We start from the raw sequence: 13,513 nt of genomic DNA, 5'->3' as shown, positions 1-13,513 counted from the left end.
GTTAGAAAATAGAAGCGATAGGAAATAAATGGGGAAGAAATCTGTAGCTCTATGCTTGTTTATTTGGCACATGGAACTTGAGGTCTACATAATGGCAGCCTCTGTGTTATGGAGATGGCAGTTTCCCTACTAGATATGCTAATATCTAAACTCTCACACTCAAGACTGAATTCTGCAGTTCTGATGGCCCCTCAGGAAACAATACGAACAATGGAAAGAAAGCAGAGCAGAGTCTAGTGGGGGAATGAAAAGATGATTTCCAAGAAATACAAATGTATAGAAAACATCGCTGGTATCTGAACTGTTTTATTTTTATAACGTGTTTATAAACACACCAAAACACTGACCTGTAAGATGTAGAGTATGACAACTGTCAGTCCGACCCAGCTGTGTAGACTGTACATGTTAGGGATACTCAGGGCATTGTGGAAATCAAAAACAGACACCAGAGCGATAATTACGAGAATGGTGGCAACGGTGTGTAACCCTGCGTGGATGGACTTCATCAGGAGCTTGCTGCATTTCCAGGTCCATGGCAGTCTGTAGACGATGATGGCTAGAAGAGACGAAGGGAGACAGAGTGAGGTGTTGATTTTTTTAATAAACACAAGTTGAACACTTTGAAGCACTTAACACTCCCTTGCATGAAACCATTTTCACATGGTTTCTGCTTCTCCCCTCTTCCCTGCCTTTCAGGAATTCCTTTTTGGGCTCTTTTGCCAGCATCTTCTTTACTCCCAGCATATGAACAAACCCTGGTGGCTATCAGGCTCAGTTCTAAGACTTTTTCTCTGTGGGTGACCTCATTCACTCTTTCACTGAGATGCCACCTACATGGCAGGGACTCCAAAATTCATATCTCCAGCCCAGAACTTTCTTCTGAACTCCAGACCCACATAATGCAACAGCTTCTTGACATCTCTGTATAGATGCCTCCATATATCTCAAGCTCAGCAAATCCAAAACTAAATTAATCTTATAACTGGTTCTGTGTGTGTGTGTGCGTCTTAGTTTGATGAGAAAAGATAGACTAAGGAATAGAAAAATATGCACCACAATCTAAATAGACAAAAGAATATATCCCAGTATTTTACCAAAAACACATCCAAAAATAGAAAGAGAAACATAAGTAAAATATCAACTTCATTAGTCAACAGAGAAATGCAAATTAAAATCAAATAAGACTATGTCTACTATATATCTGAATGGCTAAACATGAAAAATGCCAAGTATTGGAGAGGATGGAAAGCAATCAGAGCTCTCATGTTCCACAGCAGGAGATAAATGAGAACAAACACTCTGGAAAACCAGCAGTATTTATTCAAGCTAAACTTGAGCATAACTTATGATCCAGCAATTCTACTCCTGGTTATATTCTCCAAAGAAGTATGTATTTATGTTCACCAAAAGACATGCACTAGAACATTATTAGCAGCACCATTTGTAGTGGCCAAAAACTAGAAACCCCCCAAATGACCATAATGAATAATATGAATAAATAAATTGTGATATGGGCGCCTGGGTGGCTCAGTGGGGTGAGCCTCTGCCTTCAGCTCAGGTCATGATCCCAGGGTCCTGGGATCGAGCCCCACATCGGGCTCTCTGCTCAGCAGGGAGCCTGCTTCCTCCCCATCTCTTTCTGCCTGCCTCTCTGTCTACTTGTAATCTCTGTCAAATAAATAAAATCTTAAAAAATTAAAAAAAATAAATTGTGATATATTCACACCATAGAATAATACACAATAAAGAGAATGAATAATAACTATATATAATATATATGTATTATATATAAAATATATATACATAATATATATAATAATCTATAACTAGAACTTCACCCAAGAATATGAATCCACCTATAATGTTGATGCCAAGTAATGAGACATAAACAAGTATGTACTGTATGGATTCAATTTATACAAAGTATAAAAACAAGAAAAACTCATGTCTGCAATAAGAAAAGTCAGGATATTGGTTACCCTTGTGAGGAAAGGGCGCAGTAACTGGAAAGTAACATACAAGGGATTCCTAGCTTCCTGCTAATACTCTGTTTCTCTGTCTGGGTGCAGGTTACAGAAGTGTTCACTGAGGGGAGATTCAGTGTACACTTTCTTGCATGTAGATTAAACGTCAACAAAAACATTTTTTTTAAAAGATTTATTTATTTATTTATTTATTTGACAGACAGAGATCACAAGGAGGTAGAGAGGCAGGCAGAGAGAGAGAGGGGGAAGCAGTCTCCCCGCCAAGTAGAGAGCCCGAAGCGGGGCTCGATCACAGGACACTGAGACCACGACCCGAGCCGAAGGCAGAGGCCCAACCCACTGAGCCACCCAGGAGCCCCTAACAAAAACATTTTTGAAAGCATTTTTTTTTTTTTACGTGTCCTGGTTTAAGCAACAGATTATATGGTCACCTTAACCAGCATGTGATTAATTTTTGTTCTGAAGACAATATCCTGCTGCTACCCACCCTCATTCCCACATCTCCGGTCCATGTCAGGGAAAATTTAGGGATCTAAAAATGTAGGGCAGGTTGAAAAAGTCTGAAGAATATTTCCTTGCAAGATAGATTCCATTATATCCACAGTGTATCCTGTATATTGCTTAGTTCTAGTAAGAAAAAAAAAAAGGGCACATTCCTAATAAAGACATTTATAATTTGAATATAAAGAACTTCATAGGATCACAAAAATGTATGAGATTATCTAATCCATTCTCAGGCAGAGACAAATATAAACCTACAAAGAAAGATGTGAATTCAGCCTCTTTAAAGCTTTCAGCACAAGATGTCAATCTTCCTATCCTTTCACTCTATTCCCAACACTTGACAGCCCTCACCATTAAGACAGGATTCTTTTCTAATCCAAAGTCTGAAGAATTGCTACTTACTAATTTTAGTGCATATATGGATATCTTATGAGTATGATTGGTTATACTTCCTTGAGGACGTGGAGACTTATCAGATAATCATTTCTATATTTGATGAATCTTTTCAAGCCATTTAGTGCAACCAGGTAGACCAGCTGATCCTTAAACAAGGTTACAGCGCTTGATCCTTGAGCAAAGTTAGGGGTAATGATCCCCACACAGTTGAAAATCTGCATATTGGGGCACCTGGGTGGCTCGGTGGATTGGGCTTCTGCCTTTGGCTCAGGTCATGATCTCTGGGTCCTGGGATCGAGCCCCGCATCGGGCTCTCTGCTCAGTGGGGAGCCTGCTTCCTCCTCTCTCTCTGCCTACCTCTTTGCTTACTTGTGATCTCGGAGTGTCAAATAAATAAATAAAATCTTAAAAAAAAAAAAAGAAGAAAAGAAAAAGAAAATCTGCATATAACATCTGACCTCCCAAAACCTAACTACTAATAGCCTACCATTGACTGGAAACCTTACTCATAACATAAACAGTTTATTAACACATATTTCATATGTTTTATGTATTATATATTGCATTCTTAGAATGAAGTAAGCTAGAGAAAAGAAAATGTTAAGAAAATCACGAGAAACATTTACAGTACTGTAAAGTGTGTTTATTGAAAAAAAAAATTGACCTGTAAGTAGACCTGTACTACAGTTCAAACCCGTGCTGTTCCAGAGTCAACTGGAACTCTTTTAAGACTGTATTTATTTATTTGAGAGAGAGAGTGAGAGACAGCATGAGCGGAGTGGAGGGGCAGAGGGAGAGGGAGAAGCAGATTTCCCACTGAGCAAGGAGCCCGAAACTCAAAACTGGATCCCAGGACTCTGAGGTCATGACCTGAGCTGAAGGCAGAAGCTTCACCAACTGAGCCACCCAGGCACCCCTATACTTTTAAAATCTAGTTCAAAGTCCCTTCTCATCCTCTCTGAGTGCAAGAATGTATTTTGTTGTTTCTCCTTGTACCCTGAGACTAGGACAGCCCTGGGCTCAAAGTATGTGGCTCCATAGGCATGTTTTTTTTAAACTCTTATTTTGAGATAATTATAGATTTACATGCAGCTGTAAGAAATAATACAGAGAGGGGCGCCTGGGTGGCTCAGTGGGTTAAGCCTCTGCCCTGTGCTCGGGTCGTGATTTCGGGGTCCTGGGATCGAGCCCCACGTTGGGCTCTCTGCTCAACGGGGAGCCTGCTTCCCCCTCTCTCTCTGCCTGCTGCTCTTCCTACTTGTGATCTCTCTCTCTCTGTCAAATAAATTTAAAAAATAATAATAATAATACAGATATAGCCTATATACTCTTCACACAGCTAGCAACACCTGGTGTTACCAATGGTAACATCTTACATAACCATAGTACAATATCACAACTAAGAATTTGACGTCAATATAATCCACTGACCTAATTCAGATTTCATTAGTTTTATTTGTGTATGTGACCCATTAAGTGTTTTTAAAATAAATATAAAGCACTCTCTGCAGGCTGATGAAAGTCTAGAAATAAAATTGAAGTCAACTCAAACACACAGCCTCCCCTCCTTATGCTTTTTCTCCTCTGATTCAGTGGCGCACCATATAGGATTTTCTAGTTCTCAAGAAAAACAAATGCCTCTTGACCCAATGCCTTTGTGACCTTTCATCCACACAGTAGAGAGCATTTTGTAATATGTGTGATCAGGCTGTAGTAAAATAAAAATGTAGCTAATATGAAAATCTAACAATCATCTCACCCTCTTCTGAGTTAACCTCATTTATTACACACACACACACACACACACACACACACACACACACACAAAACTGAGCCCTTGCTAGATAGGAGGTGCCCTGCTAAGTGCTCTACATGTTTACATTTACATTATAATTCTTACCTCAACTCTGTGAGGAAGGGATGATTACCGTTACCATGAGCATTATACAGAGGAGGAAGCTAAGGCACAGAGAGGATAAGTAGCTTGCTTAATCTTTTTTTTTTTTAAGATTTTATTTATTTATTTGACACACAGAGATCACAAGTAGGCAGAGAGGCAGGCAGAGAGAGAGGAGGAAGCAGGCTCCCTGCTGAGCAGAGAGCCCGATGCTATGCAGGGCTCCGAGCCCAGGACACTGGGATCATGACCTGAGCGGAAGGCAGAGGCTTAACCCACCGAGCCACCCAGGCGCCCCAGCTTGCTTAATCTTAATAAGTGTTTTAAAATATGGGACGCCTGGGTGGCTCAGTTGGTTGGACGACTTCCTTCGGCTCAGGTCAAGATCCCGGGGTCCCGGGATCGAATCCCACATTGGGCTCCCAGCTCCATGGGGAGTCTGCTTCTCCCTCTGACCTTCTCCTTGCTCATGCTCTCTCTCACTGTCTCTCTCTCAAATAAATAAATAAAATCTTAAAAAAAAAATAAAATTAATATTATTATTGTCATCATCCTCATTGCCATCCTATCACTCAGACACTGCCCTCATCTTAGATGAGGAAACTTGAACATCTACATATGAAAAGGAAATACTTGGAATATGTTTGCTTGAAAAGCAAATTTGAACAATAAATCACAACAGCTTTTTCTCCCCCATCTGGATCCTGTTGTATTGCATTTTTTCCAAAGTCAAAACTAACCTCTGATGTTAGAAGTCAGGAGCAGTTATCATGACTGAGAGATGTTACAATGGTTACCAAGAAAATTCTCAGATGCCTGGGATGTTGTTTCATGATTCGGGTACATGAGTGTGTTCACGTTATGAAAACATGTAACTTATGATTTAGGTATTTTTCTGCATGTATGTGGTTCTTCAATAAAATATCTACAAAAATGTTCAGCAAAGAATTTTTACTCTTCTAAATACTACAGGCGTCACAGAGGAATGTGATAAAACTAAAATTTTTCCCCTTTAAATGTTAAAACTGGATTTTTAAACCTTTCACATTTACCTAAATGATTTTAGATTGGGTGCACACTAGCTTTCCTTCTCCAGCAGTAACACAAAAGGAACACAATTCAATCTTTTACTGTGGATTTGGGGTTACCAATGAAACATATTATCCTCTTAACAGAGAAAGCCCTTAGGGGCTTTGAGCAGGAGAGGGGCTTGTCTCTGATTCACATGAGCCCAGGCAATTACGGTTTTCCAGTCCCTGGATCTAGTTTAGAGTTCTTCAATCTCCTCTTTAAATATCTTGCTCAGGTTAGGGTGCTTACCCTCCCTCCATCATCTTGAATTATCTTTTTATTCCTACCAGCTTTAAGTTCTAGTTTATAAATCTTTATGTTGGCAAAAATCGGAACATCTGTTAAATCAGAGTGATGAATACATGGGGATTGGTTATGTTATTTTCTGTATGATTGAAAGAGTTTCTAATAGTTTTGAAGTTAAAACAATATTTTCGTAAGCTCACAAACCTAAGAGTGAATTAATCTCTACTAAGTCGTTGGAAATTGGAGAGGTTCTCATGTGAATGAGGCATGGAGTTTTCTGCCCATCCTGGTTATGTAGTTCTGCTACATAGTTCACTATCAATCAAAACCTCTCTAGGTAAATGAGGGATAACTGCAAAATACCACTTTTGCATAAGGTGTTTACATGTTTTTTAAAATGTATAAATAACCAAGCCATGGTGGACTTGAGGAGAAAAGGGCAACCTTAAAAATCAAACCACATTTCTTAAACAAGAAGCTACCCTCAACAGTTATAAAAACTTCCTGGAGAGCGGAATTTAAATATTTCTTGCTTCTTTGGCTTGACATTTACTTAGACACCATTCCTGAGGTTCAGCGAGAAGGAAGAAAAAGGTCTCATAAGCCCATGAGGAGGGGAAATGGCATCAAACAGCTACTTGTAACTGAAACAAGGGTTTTCTGTTAGAGGCCCTTGTTGGCAAGACCATTTTTTCCCCAGAAAATGATGGAAAACATGAACACATATATATGAGAAATACATGTTCAATCTTTTAAAAGAAAAATTATTGGTAGTGGAATATGCTATTGTGATAAAAAGAAAGCAAGGGAGGAAAGGAAAAAGGAAATCAACACCTGTATTTAATTGTTTTTTGGACAAATGAAGGTGAAAAATGCAGTAACTTGAATGGAATTTATTTATTAGAAAATTTCTCAGCTCTTCACTGCCTAATCAATTCAGGAATATGTGAAAATATATACTTTCAAAGATGTAATCTCTGGTTTGACGTAGGCGATGCAAATTTGGAATCTGTCAAAGAGTATGTGGAGAGAGGGACAGTTAGAAGGAGAAATGTCCCCAAACATAGACAACAATTTGATTCTAGCTCTTCTGTGCTCAAATCTTGTGATTCATGGAGGTAGGAGCATGTCTATTTTGTTCACTGCCATATCTCAGCATTTAGCACACAGCTAGGTACACCGTAGAACTCATTAAGTTGAATGAATAAATTTAATGAAATACAGTAACTTATTCAGTATTCCCCAGGAAGTGAGCAGATCCTCTTTTAAAATGCATGAATCAAAAACTCAAGACAATTTGTACTGCTGATCCAAGTGTTAGTTCATATAAGACCAAATGGTCTTTTTAAGTAAGTAATAGGTACTCTACACCCGGGCCCACTTAACAGCTTTAGGTTAGACTTAAGTGAACCCCAAAATAAAATAAGAGTAAGTTATTGTTTGAAGTACATTGTAATTTTATATGCTAATTTTAAATGCTTATACATTCTAATTAAATATGGGGTATCTATTACACTTTTCTTAACTCTTTGAATAAAGTATTGTTTTGACATCCTCGGTATAGGCTCCAAGCAGTATTATCAACTAATTTCCCTGTGCACCCAAAAATGTACCAGAATGTATCCAAAGACCTCAAGGTTAAACGTAAAAGCAGGGGTGACTGGGGGGCTCAATTAGTCAGGCGTCTGCCTGCGGCTCAGGGCATGGTTCTGGAGTCCTGGGATCAAGTCTGCATTAGGCTCCCCGCTTAGTGGAGAGCCTGCTTCTCCCTCTGCCCCTCACCCTGTTCATGTTCTCTTTCTCAAATAAATAAATCTTAAAACAAAACACGTAAAAGCAGAGAACTGTTTTAAAATAATCTTCTTGGGGGGATGCCTGGATGGCTCAGTTAAGCGTCTGTGACTCAGGTTATGATCCCAGGGTCTTGGGATCAAGTCCCCTACGGGACTCCCCGCTCAGCGGGGAGTCTGTTTCTCCCTCTGCCTGCCGCTCCCCCTGCTTGAGCTCTGACAAGTAAATAAATAAAATCTTATAATAAAATAAAATAATCTTCTTAGATTCCTGCAGTGGCTCTCAAAGAGAATCTGAACTCTGAAGCGCAGAGGCCTGAGACCCCCAGCCTGCAGGCACTGCGCACGCGGAGCACTCGGGGCTGGCGGGGCCAGGAACCCGGTGACGTGGCAGCAGCGGAGGCCTGCAGGCTTTCCCACGGGGCACCGCCCATTGTGACCCCTCTGAGTGCCCACCTCCGGGTAGGGCCGGTTCCACGTCTGGCAGCGACAGAGCCGGGTGCCCACCCCACCCCCCTCGAGGGCCCCCAGCAGCACCACGCCTGCCCTTCTGGAGCCTCCTGGCCCCCAGGGTGTTGCACCAGAACATCGAGATGGAGCCTGCGCGCAAACCCCCGTAGGAGGAAGAGGGGGACAAGATGATGGAACAGAAGATGAAGGAGGAGCAGCGGAGAAGGAAGAAAAAGGAGATGGACGTGAGAATGTCACTGCAGGAGTCCAAGGAACAAATCTGAAGTTGCAGGAGAAGCTTTGGGCCCTAGAGGAAGAGAAGCACCAGCTTTTCCTGCAGCTCAAGAAAAGTTTTACGTGAGGAGGAGGAACAGGCGCGAAGAGGGACCCGACCGCTCTGCCATCAGCTGCGCCCCGCAGAGCCTGGCTGCTCACACAGGGACTCACCTCCTCGGCGTGCAAAAGAGCCCTGGAAGACAGTTACCCAGGCACCCTCCTGGTGGCTGAGAGGGCCAAGCAGATGTTCAGACGCCAAGTGCTTGGAACCTGGCACTATGTGGGCTCAGCCCCTGCTTTCACAGGAAGCCCAGAGCCCGGTCAATTCCAAGGCGGCCCCAGCAGTGCCTACGGAACCGCCTGCCTCACTATGGACCCACTTAGCCAGCCATTAGGCCTAGTCTGCAGCTCAGAGCACCTTTGGCGTTTCCGGCAGCATGGTACCTGTCTCCGCCAAAGCCACAGCTCCAGGCAGTGCACTTTCCGCCCACCCAGACAGGTTTCCTACAGCCTGGCGGTAGACTGTCCTTACAAAAGCAGATGAAACCAACAGACTGGTTTTTCTGACTCTTCCTGCACCCTATGTATCCCCAAGCTCTGCCTGCACCCCCGGGGACTCTTTGCCTCCCTCCAGCTTCTGGGGAACAGGCAACCAGCAGGAAAGTCGGGCTTCCCAATTACCAGGCAACCTGGTTCTCATCCAGCAATGCCCCAGAATTTGTGGTGCTACCACAAGTGACCATCAGATTTTTATCTTCAACCTGTCCCCCACTCTCTGCCATGGGTGAGTATCCCCGGTGTGTCCCAGTCCAATAAAATCCACCTGCCACTGGGGGGAAAAAAAAAGAATCTAAGTTTTGAAACATGCCTGTGTATTCAAACTGTCTCACTACATGAATATCATGTAACTGAAAACCTTTAGAGAATCAAAATGCAGGAAGGGATTTGGATGATTTGGAAGATTTGTTTTAGTATCTTGGCACTTAAACATCTCTTTGAAGTGACTGAAATCACAAAGGCGGCTAGTTGGTAACAAATAGTGTGTGAAGAGAGAAAAATCCAATTAATTGCTAGACATTTATAAATATCCAGAAATCCTGCATTGTTAGAAACATCAGCTATATTTTCTTATGCCTCTTATCAATATTATAACAGATTAGAAATAGTACTGGCTCTGATATCACCTCTTTGTGATCTCTAAAATCTCTAAAATCAGGCACTGAACTTCAAATTCTATGGCTCAGGTTTTCCAAAAGGAAACCATAATTTGGCTCTAGCAAACTCAAATAAGAACAACTTGTAGGCAAGGCTACATTTTACTCCTTTGTTTTACAGAGTGTCTGGCATGCAGTAAGTGCTTAATTAATGTATGCTAGTTAAATAGCATGAGATATGAAAACTGAATGAATGAATGAACTTAGAAAAGTATGGCCTAAGTCTGTATCGTTATTTCAAAGCCCATTTTGGCCTTTTAAGAAAGATTCTACAGGAAGAAAAGAAGTTATAACAAAGATTTCTGGTCTAATTTCTTAAAAGAGAAGATTGTTCTACTTTTTAAGGAAAAAATTTTAAATCCCACAAAGTCAAGATGAGAAGCTCTAGCAGGAGTCACTTGTAAACTGGAAGGTATGGAATGGATTTGGTCCATAGATGTGTTTTGTTTGATCAGCATCATGTTTGGGGGTTTTGTTTTGGTTTTGTGGCTGGTTTACTTTTAGATAGAACCAGGGTTTTTTTCTTTTCTTTTCTTTTTAAAGATCTTATTTATTTACTTGACAGACAGAGATCACAAGTAGGCAGAGAGGCAGGCAGAAAGAGAGGAAGAAGCAGGCTCCCTGCCGAGCAGAGAGCCCAATGTGGGGCTCGATCCCAGGACCCTGAGATCACTACCTGAGCCGAAGGCTTGAACACACTGAGCCACCCAGGCGTCCCTAGATTGAACCAGTTTTTAAAAATCTGGCTTCTCCTGGATAATTGGAAGCTCTAGGCACTTTGGGCTGGCATCCCCATACAGCCACATTTCGTGGCAGCTCTAAGAGGTTTCCTATTTTGTCCAGAGTAGGCGCTCTCTAATTCTTTATAATCCCCCCTCCTCTCTCAACACACACACACACACACATGCACACGTGTGCACCCACCCACCCACCCACACATACACACACACACGGCATTTACCTTTTGTTGCACGAGGATCTGACCTTTGGTTAACTGTCCTAATAAACAGATACCAGGGGCTTGACACTAATGTTATTAGGCAACGTCCATTTATAATAAAAATTACCCCCTGATGGACTGGGAGGAACAATAAAAATTCTATAAATACCCAATAAAGCCAAACGTTGGGCTTCCCAGAGTGCAATAACTGTTATAACCTGTGATGGTTTCCTAGGGCTACTGTAATAAATTAGCACAAACGGAGTGGCTTCAAACAACAGAAATGTCTTATCCCACAGTTCTGAAGGCCAATAGTCCAAAATCAAGGTGTTTGGCAAGACTGGTTCCTTCTGGAGGCTTTGAGGCAGAATCCAGTCCATACTTCTCTCCTAGCTTCTGGTGGCTGCTGGCAATTCTTGGTGTGCCTTGGCTTGTAGACACATCATTTCAATCTCTGCCTCCATCTTCACATCGCCTCCACCCTCTGTGTCTGTGTCCCAAGTCTTCTCTTTTCTAAGGTCACAAGTCGTTGGATTTAAGCCCCACTCATTTAAATAAGGATGATCTCATTTTGAGATCCTTAACTTTACATCTGCAAAGATACTACAGTCACATTCACAGATCTGTAAGATTAGGAGCTAGACGTGTCTTTTGGGGGCCACTGTTCAACTCACTGTATATCCCCTTCAAGGACACTGGCAACCAGGTCTGTAGAGTATTACAAAAGATACTGGCTCCTTCCCTGGGGCTAAAAATACATTATCTGTTTAAAAAAATAAAATATAATAAAATAAAATTTAAAAACATATTGGCTTCTGTGGGGACCTTAAGCTCTGATCCCACCAATGCAGATCTTGTCTCCGGGGTCTGAACAGTCTCCCAGAGAGAGACTGGTTTACGGGTGGCTATAATGGCTGCTATACGAACAATTGCAGAAAGGATGCCCATTACGAAAGAATACCAAATGCTGCCCTGGCAGCAAGCTCTAGTGCCCAGTGTGGTCTTGGCCGTCTTGTGTATCTGAATGTTTAGTTGAACAGAGGAAGACACAGTAGTGGGTGCTATACCATTTCTCATATTGATTTTATTTTTATTTATTTATTTATTTATTTTTAAACTATGGAACGCTTCACGAATTTGCGTGTCATCCTTGTGCAGGAGCCATGCTAATCTTCTCTGTATCGTTCCAATTTTAGTATATGTGCTGCCGAAGCGAGCACTCTCATATTGATTTTATAAGCCAACCTTGTAAGTATGGCTCCTGGTTTAGAAGACTGACCAAACTTTCATTAATTTAGTAAATATTTATCAAATGCGGACTATATGTTCAGTAGCGTTCCACACACAATGGATACAGCAGTGAAGAAAACAGACAAGGGAGCTTACATTCTAGTAGAAGACAGACAATGAATGAAAAAATAACTAAAATAGTCAATGGTCAGAGTCTGGATAATACTGTATTTTGAGTTTGGAGTCAATATAATTTTCTGAAGGATTGGATGAGAAGTATGGTAGGAAAAGAGGAATCCAGGATGACTATATGAATGTCCTAGAAAGGATGAAGCTACCATTTACTAAGATGGGGAACCTATGTGATGAGTGGTTTTGGAGGAGGTATGGAGAGCTGAGGTTTGGACATGTCTAGTTGACATCCAAACAGAGATTCTGAGTAGACAGATGGATATGTGGGTCTGGAGTTCCGGGGAGAGGTCCAAGCCGAAGACAAAAATATCGGATTCAGCGAATAGACAGTGTTGAAAGCTACAAGACTGGATGAGATCACCAAGAGTATGAGTGCATCAAGAAAGGAGAAGTGCTCAAAAGACTGGGTTTTGGACACTGTAAATTTAAAGGATCAGGGAGAAGAGGAGGAACAAGCGAAGGGCACTGAAAGGCATAGCCAGTGAAGAGAGCAGAGCCAAGCACACCAGGTGTCTTGGAAGCCAAGTGAAGGAAGTGTCCTAAGGAGGTCAGTTACACCAAATGCTGCTTTCTGATCAGGCAAGATGAGGGCTGAGAAGAGACCATTGAATTAGCTACGTGCTTGCCACTAGTAACTATGTTAAGAGCAATTTTGACTGAGCAGTAGAGTAAAAGCCTGACTGGAGTGGCTTCAAAATAGGACAAGGGAGAGGAATGGGAGATACTTTTTTGTCTATACTTCAGGTGTTGACAAAAATTCCCAAAAATGTTCTGTGGAAGCAGAGAACTGAAACAGTAGCTGAAGGGGGAACATGGCATTAAGAGTGCTGCTGGTTTTATGAGGACAGACATTATAACATGTTGGAAATAATCCAACGGTGGGAAGAAAGTTTATGATGCAGAAGGAAAAAGGGAGGATTGATGTCTTTGGTAGACAAGAGGAGACACAGTTTGTACTTAGATGGCAACATTCTAATGCACCTGAGGTCTTCAGAAGAAAGATGCATCTCCAATATAATCTGATGCTTGTTCTTCCCAAATAAATCTGTGCAGCCAAACTGGCTAAACAGGCTAATCACTGAGGGGCAAGGGAGGGAACTTTTACCTTAGATGCTACCATTATCATCCCAAATGAGTAAAATTGCATTTTGTTACTAACAATTTAATGAAGGGACAGGACTAATCACTCCTTCGTTCTTATTGGCCTACTGTCTGTCAGTTCTAGGTGTTATTTTAGAGCCAGATATACAAAAAACTGAGCAAAATAATCATTTCTATAACATTTTTATTAGTTACATTACAAAGAGATCTGCATGTATTTA

The 13,513-nt window shown here is 41.5% G+C and overlaps 1 protein-coding gene, 1 non-coding gene and 1 pseudogene across 3 annotated transcripts in view; 1 reads left to right on the top strand and 2 right to left on the bottom strand.

Annotated features, from left to right (window-relative positions):
- The window catches only part of LOC125095718 (plasma membrane ascorbate-dependent reductase CYBRD1), a 34,799-nt gene that overhangs the window by 16,882 nt on the left and 4,404 nt on the right, over positions 1-13,513 (bottom strand). The window contains exon 2 of one of the 2 annotated variants that reach the window (XM_047722154.1): positions 462-556. In XM_047722154.1, the coding sequence (XP_047578110.1) occupies positions 462-556 (95 nt within the window). Of the gene's footprint in view, positions 1-347; positions 557-13,513 lie in introns of both variants that reach the window. The other variant, XM_047722153.1, reaches the window with a different exon arrangement.
- On the top strand, positions 8,279-9,354 carry LOC125094926 (G protein pathway suppressor 2-like; annotated as a pseudogene).
- On the bottom strand, positions 11,883-11,989 carry LOC125096550 (U6 spliceosomal RNA). Its single transcript, XR_007126233.1, has one exon. It is a non-coding gene; the product is annotated as a U6 spliceosomal RNA (small nuclear RNA).

This window comes from Lutra lutra, chromosome 3 (assembly GCF_902655055.1).
Source record: "Lutra lutra chromosome 3, mLutLut1.2, whole genome shotgun sequence".
Classification (NCBI taxonomy): domain Eukaryota; kingdom Metazoa; phylum Chordata; class Mammalia; order Carnivora; family Mustelidae; genus Lutra; species Lutra lutra.
The sequence above is the reverse complement of the archived record's forward strand: the minus strand, read 5'-3'. Positions and strand labels throughout refer to the sequence as shown.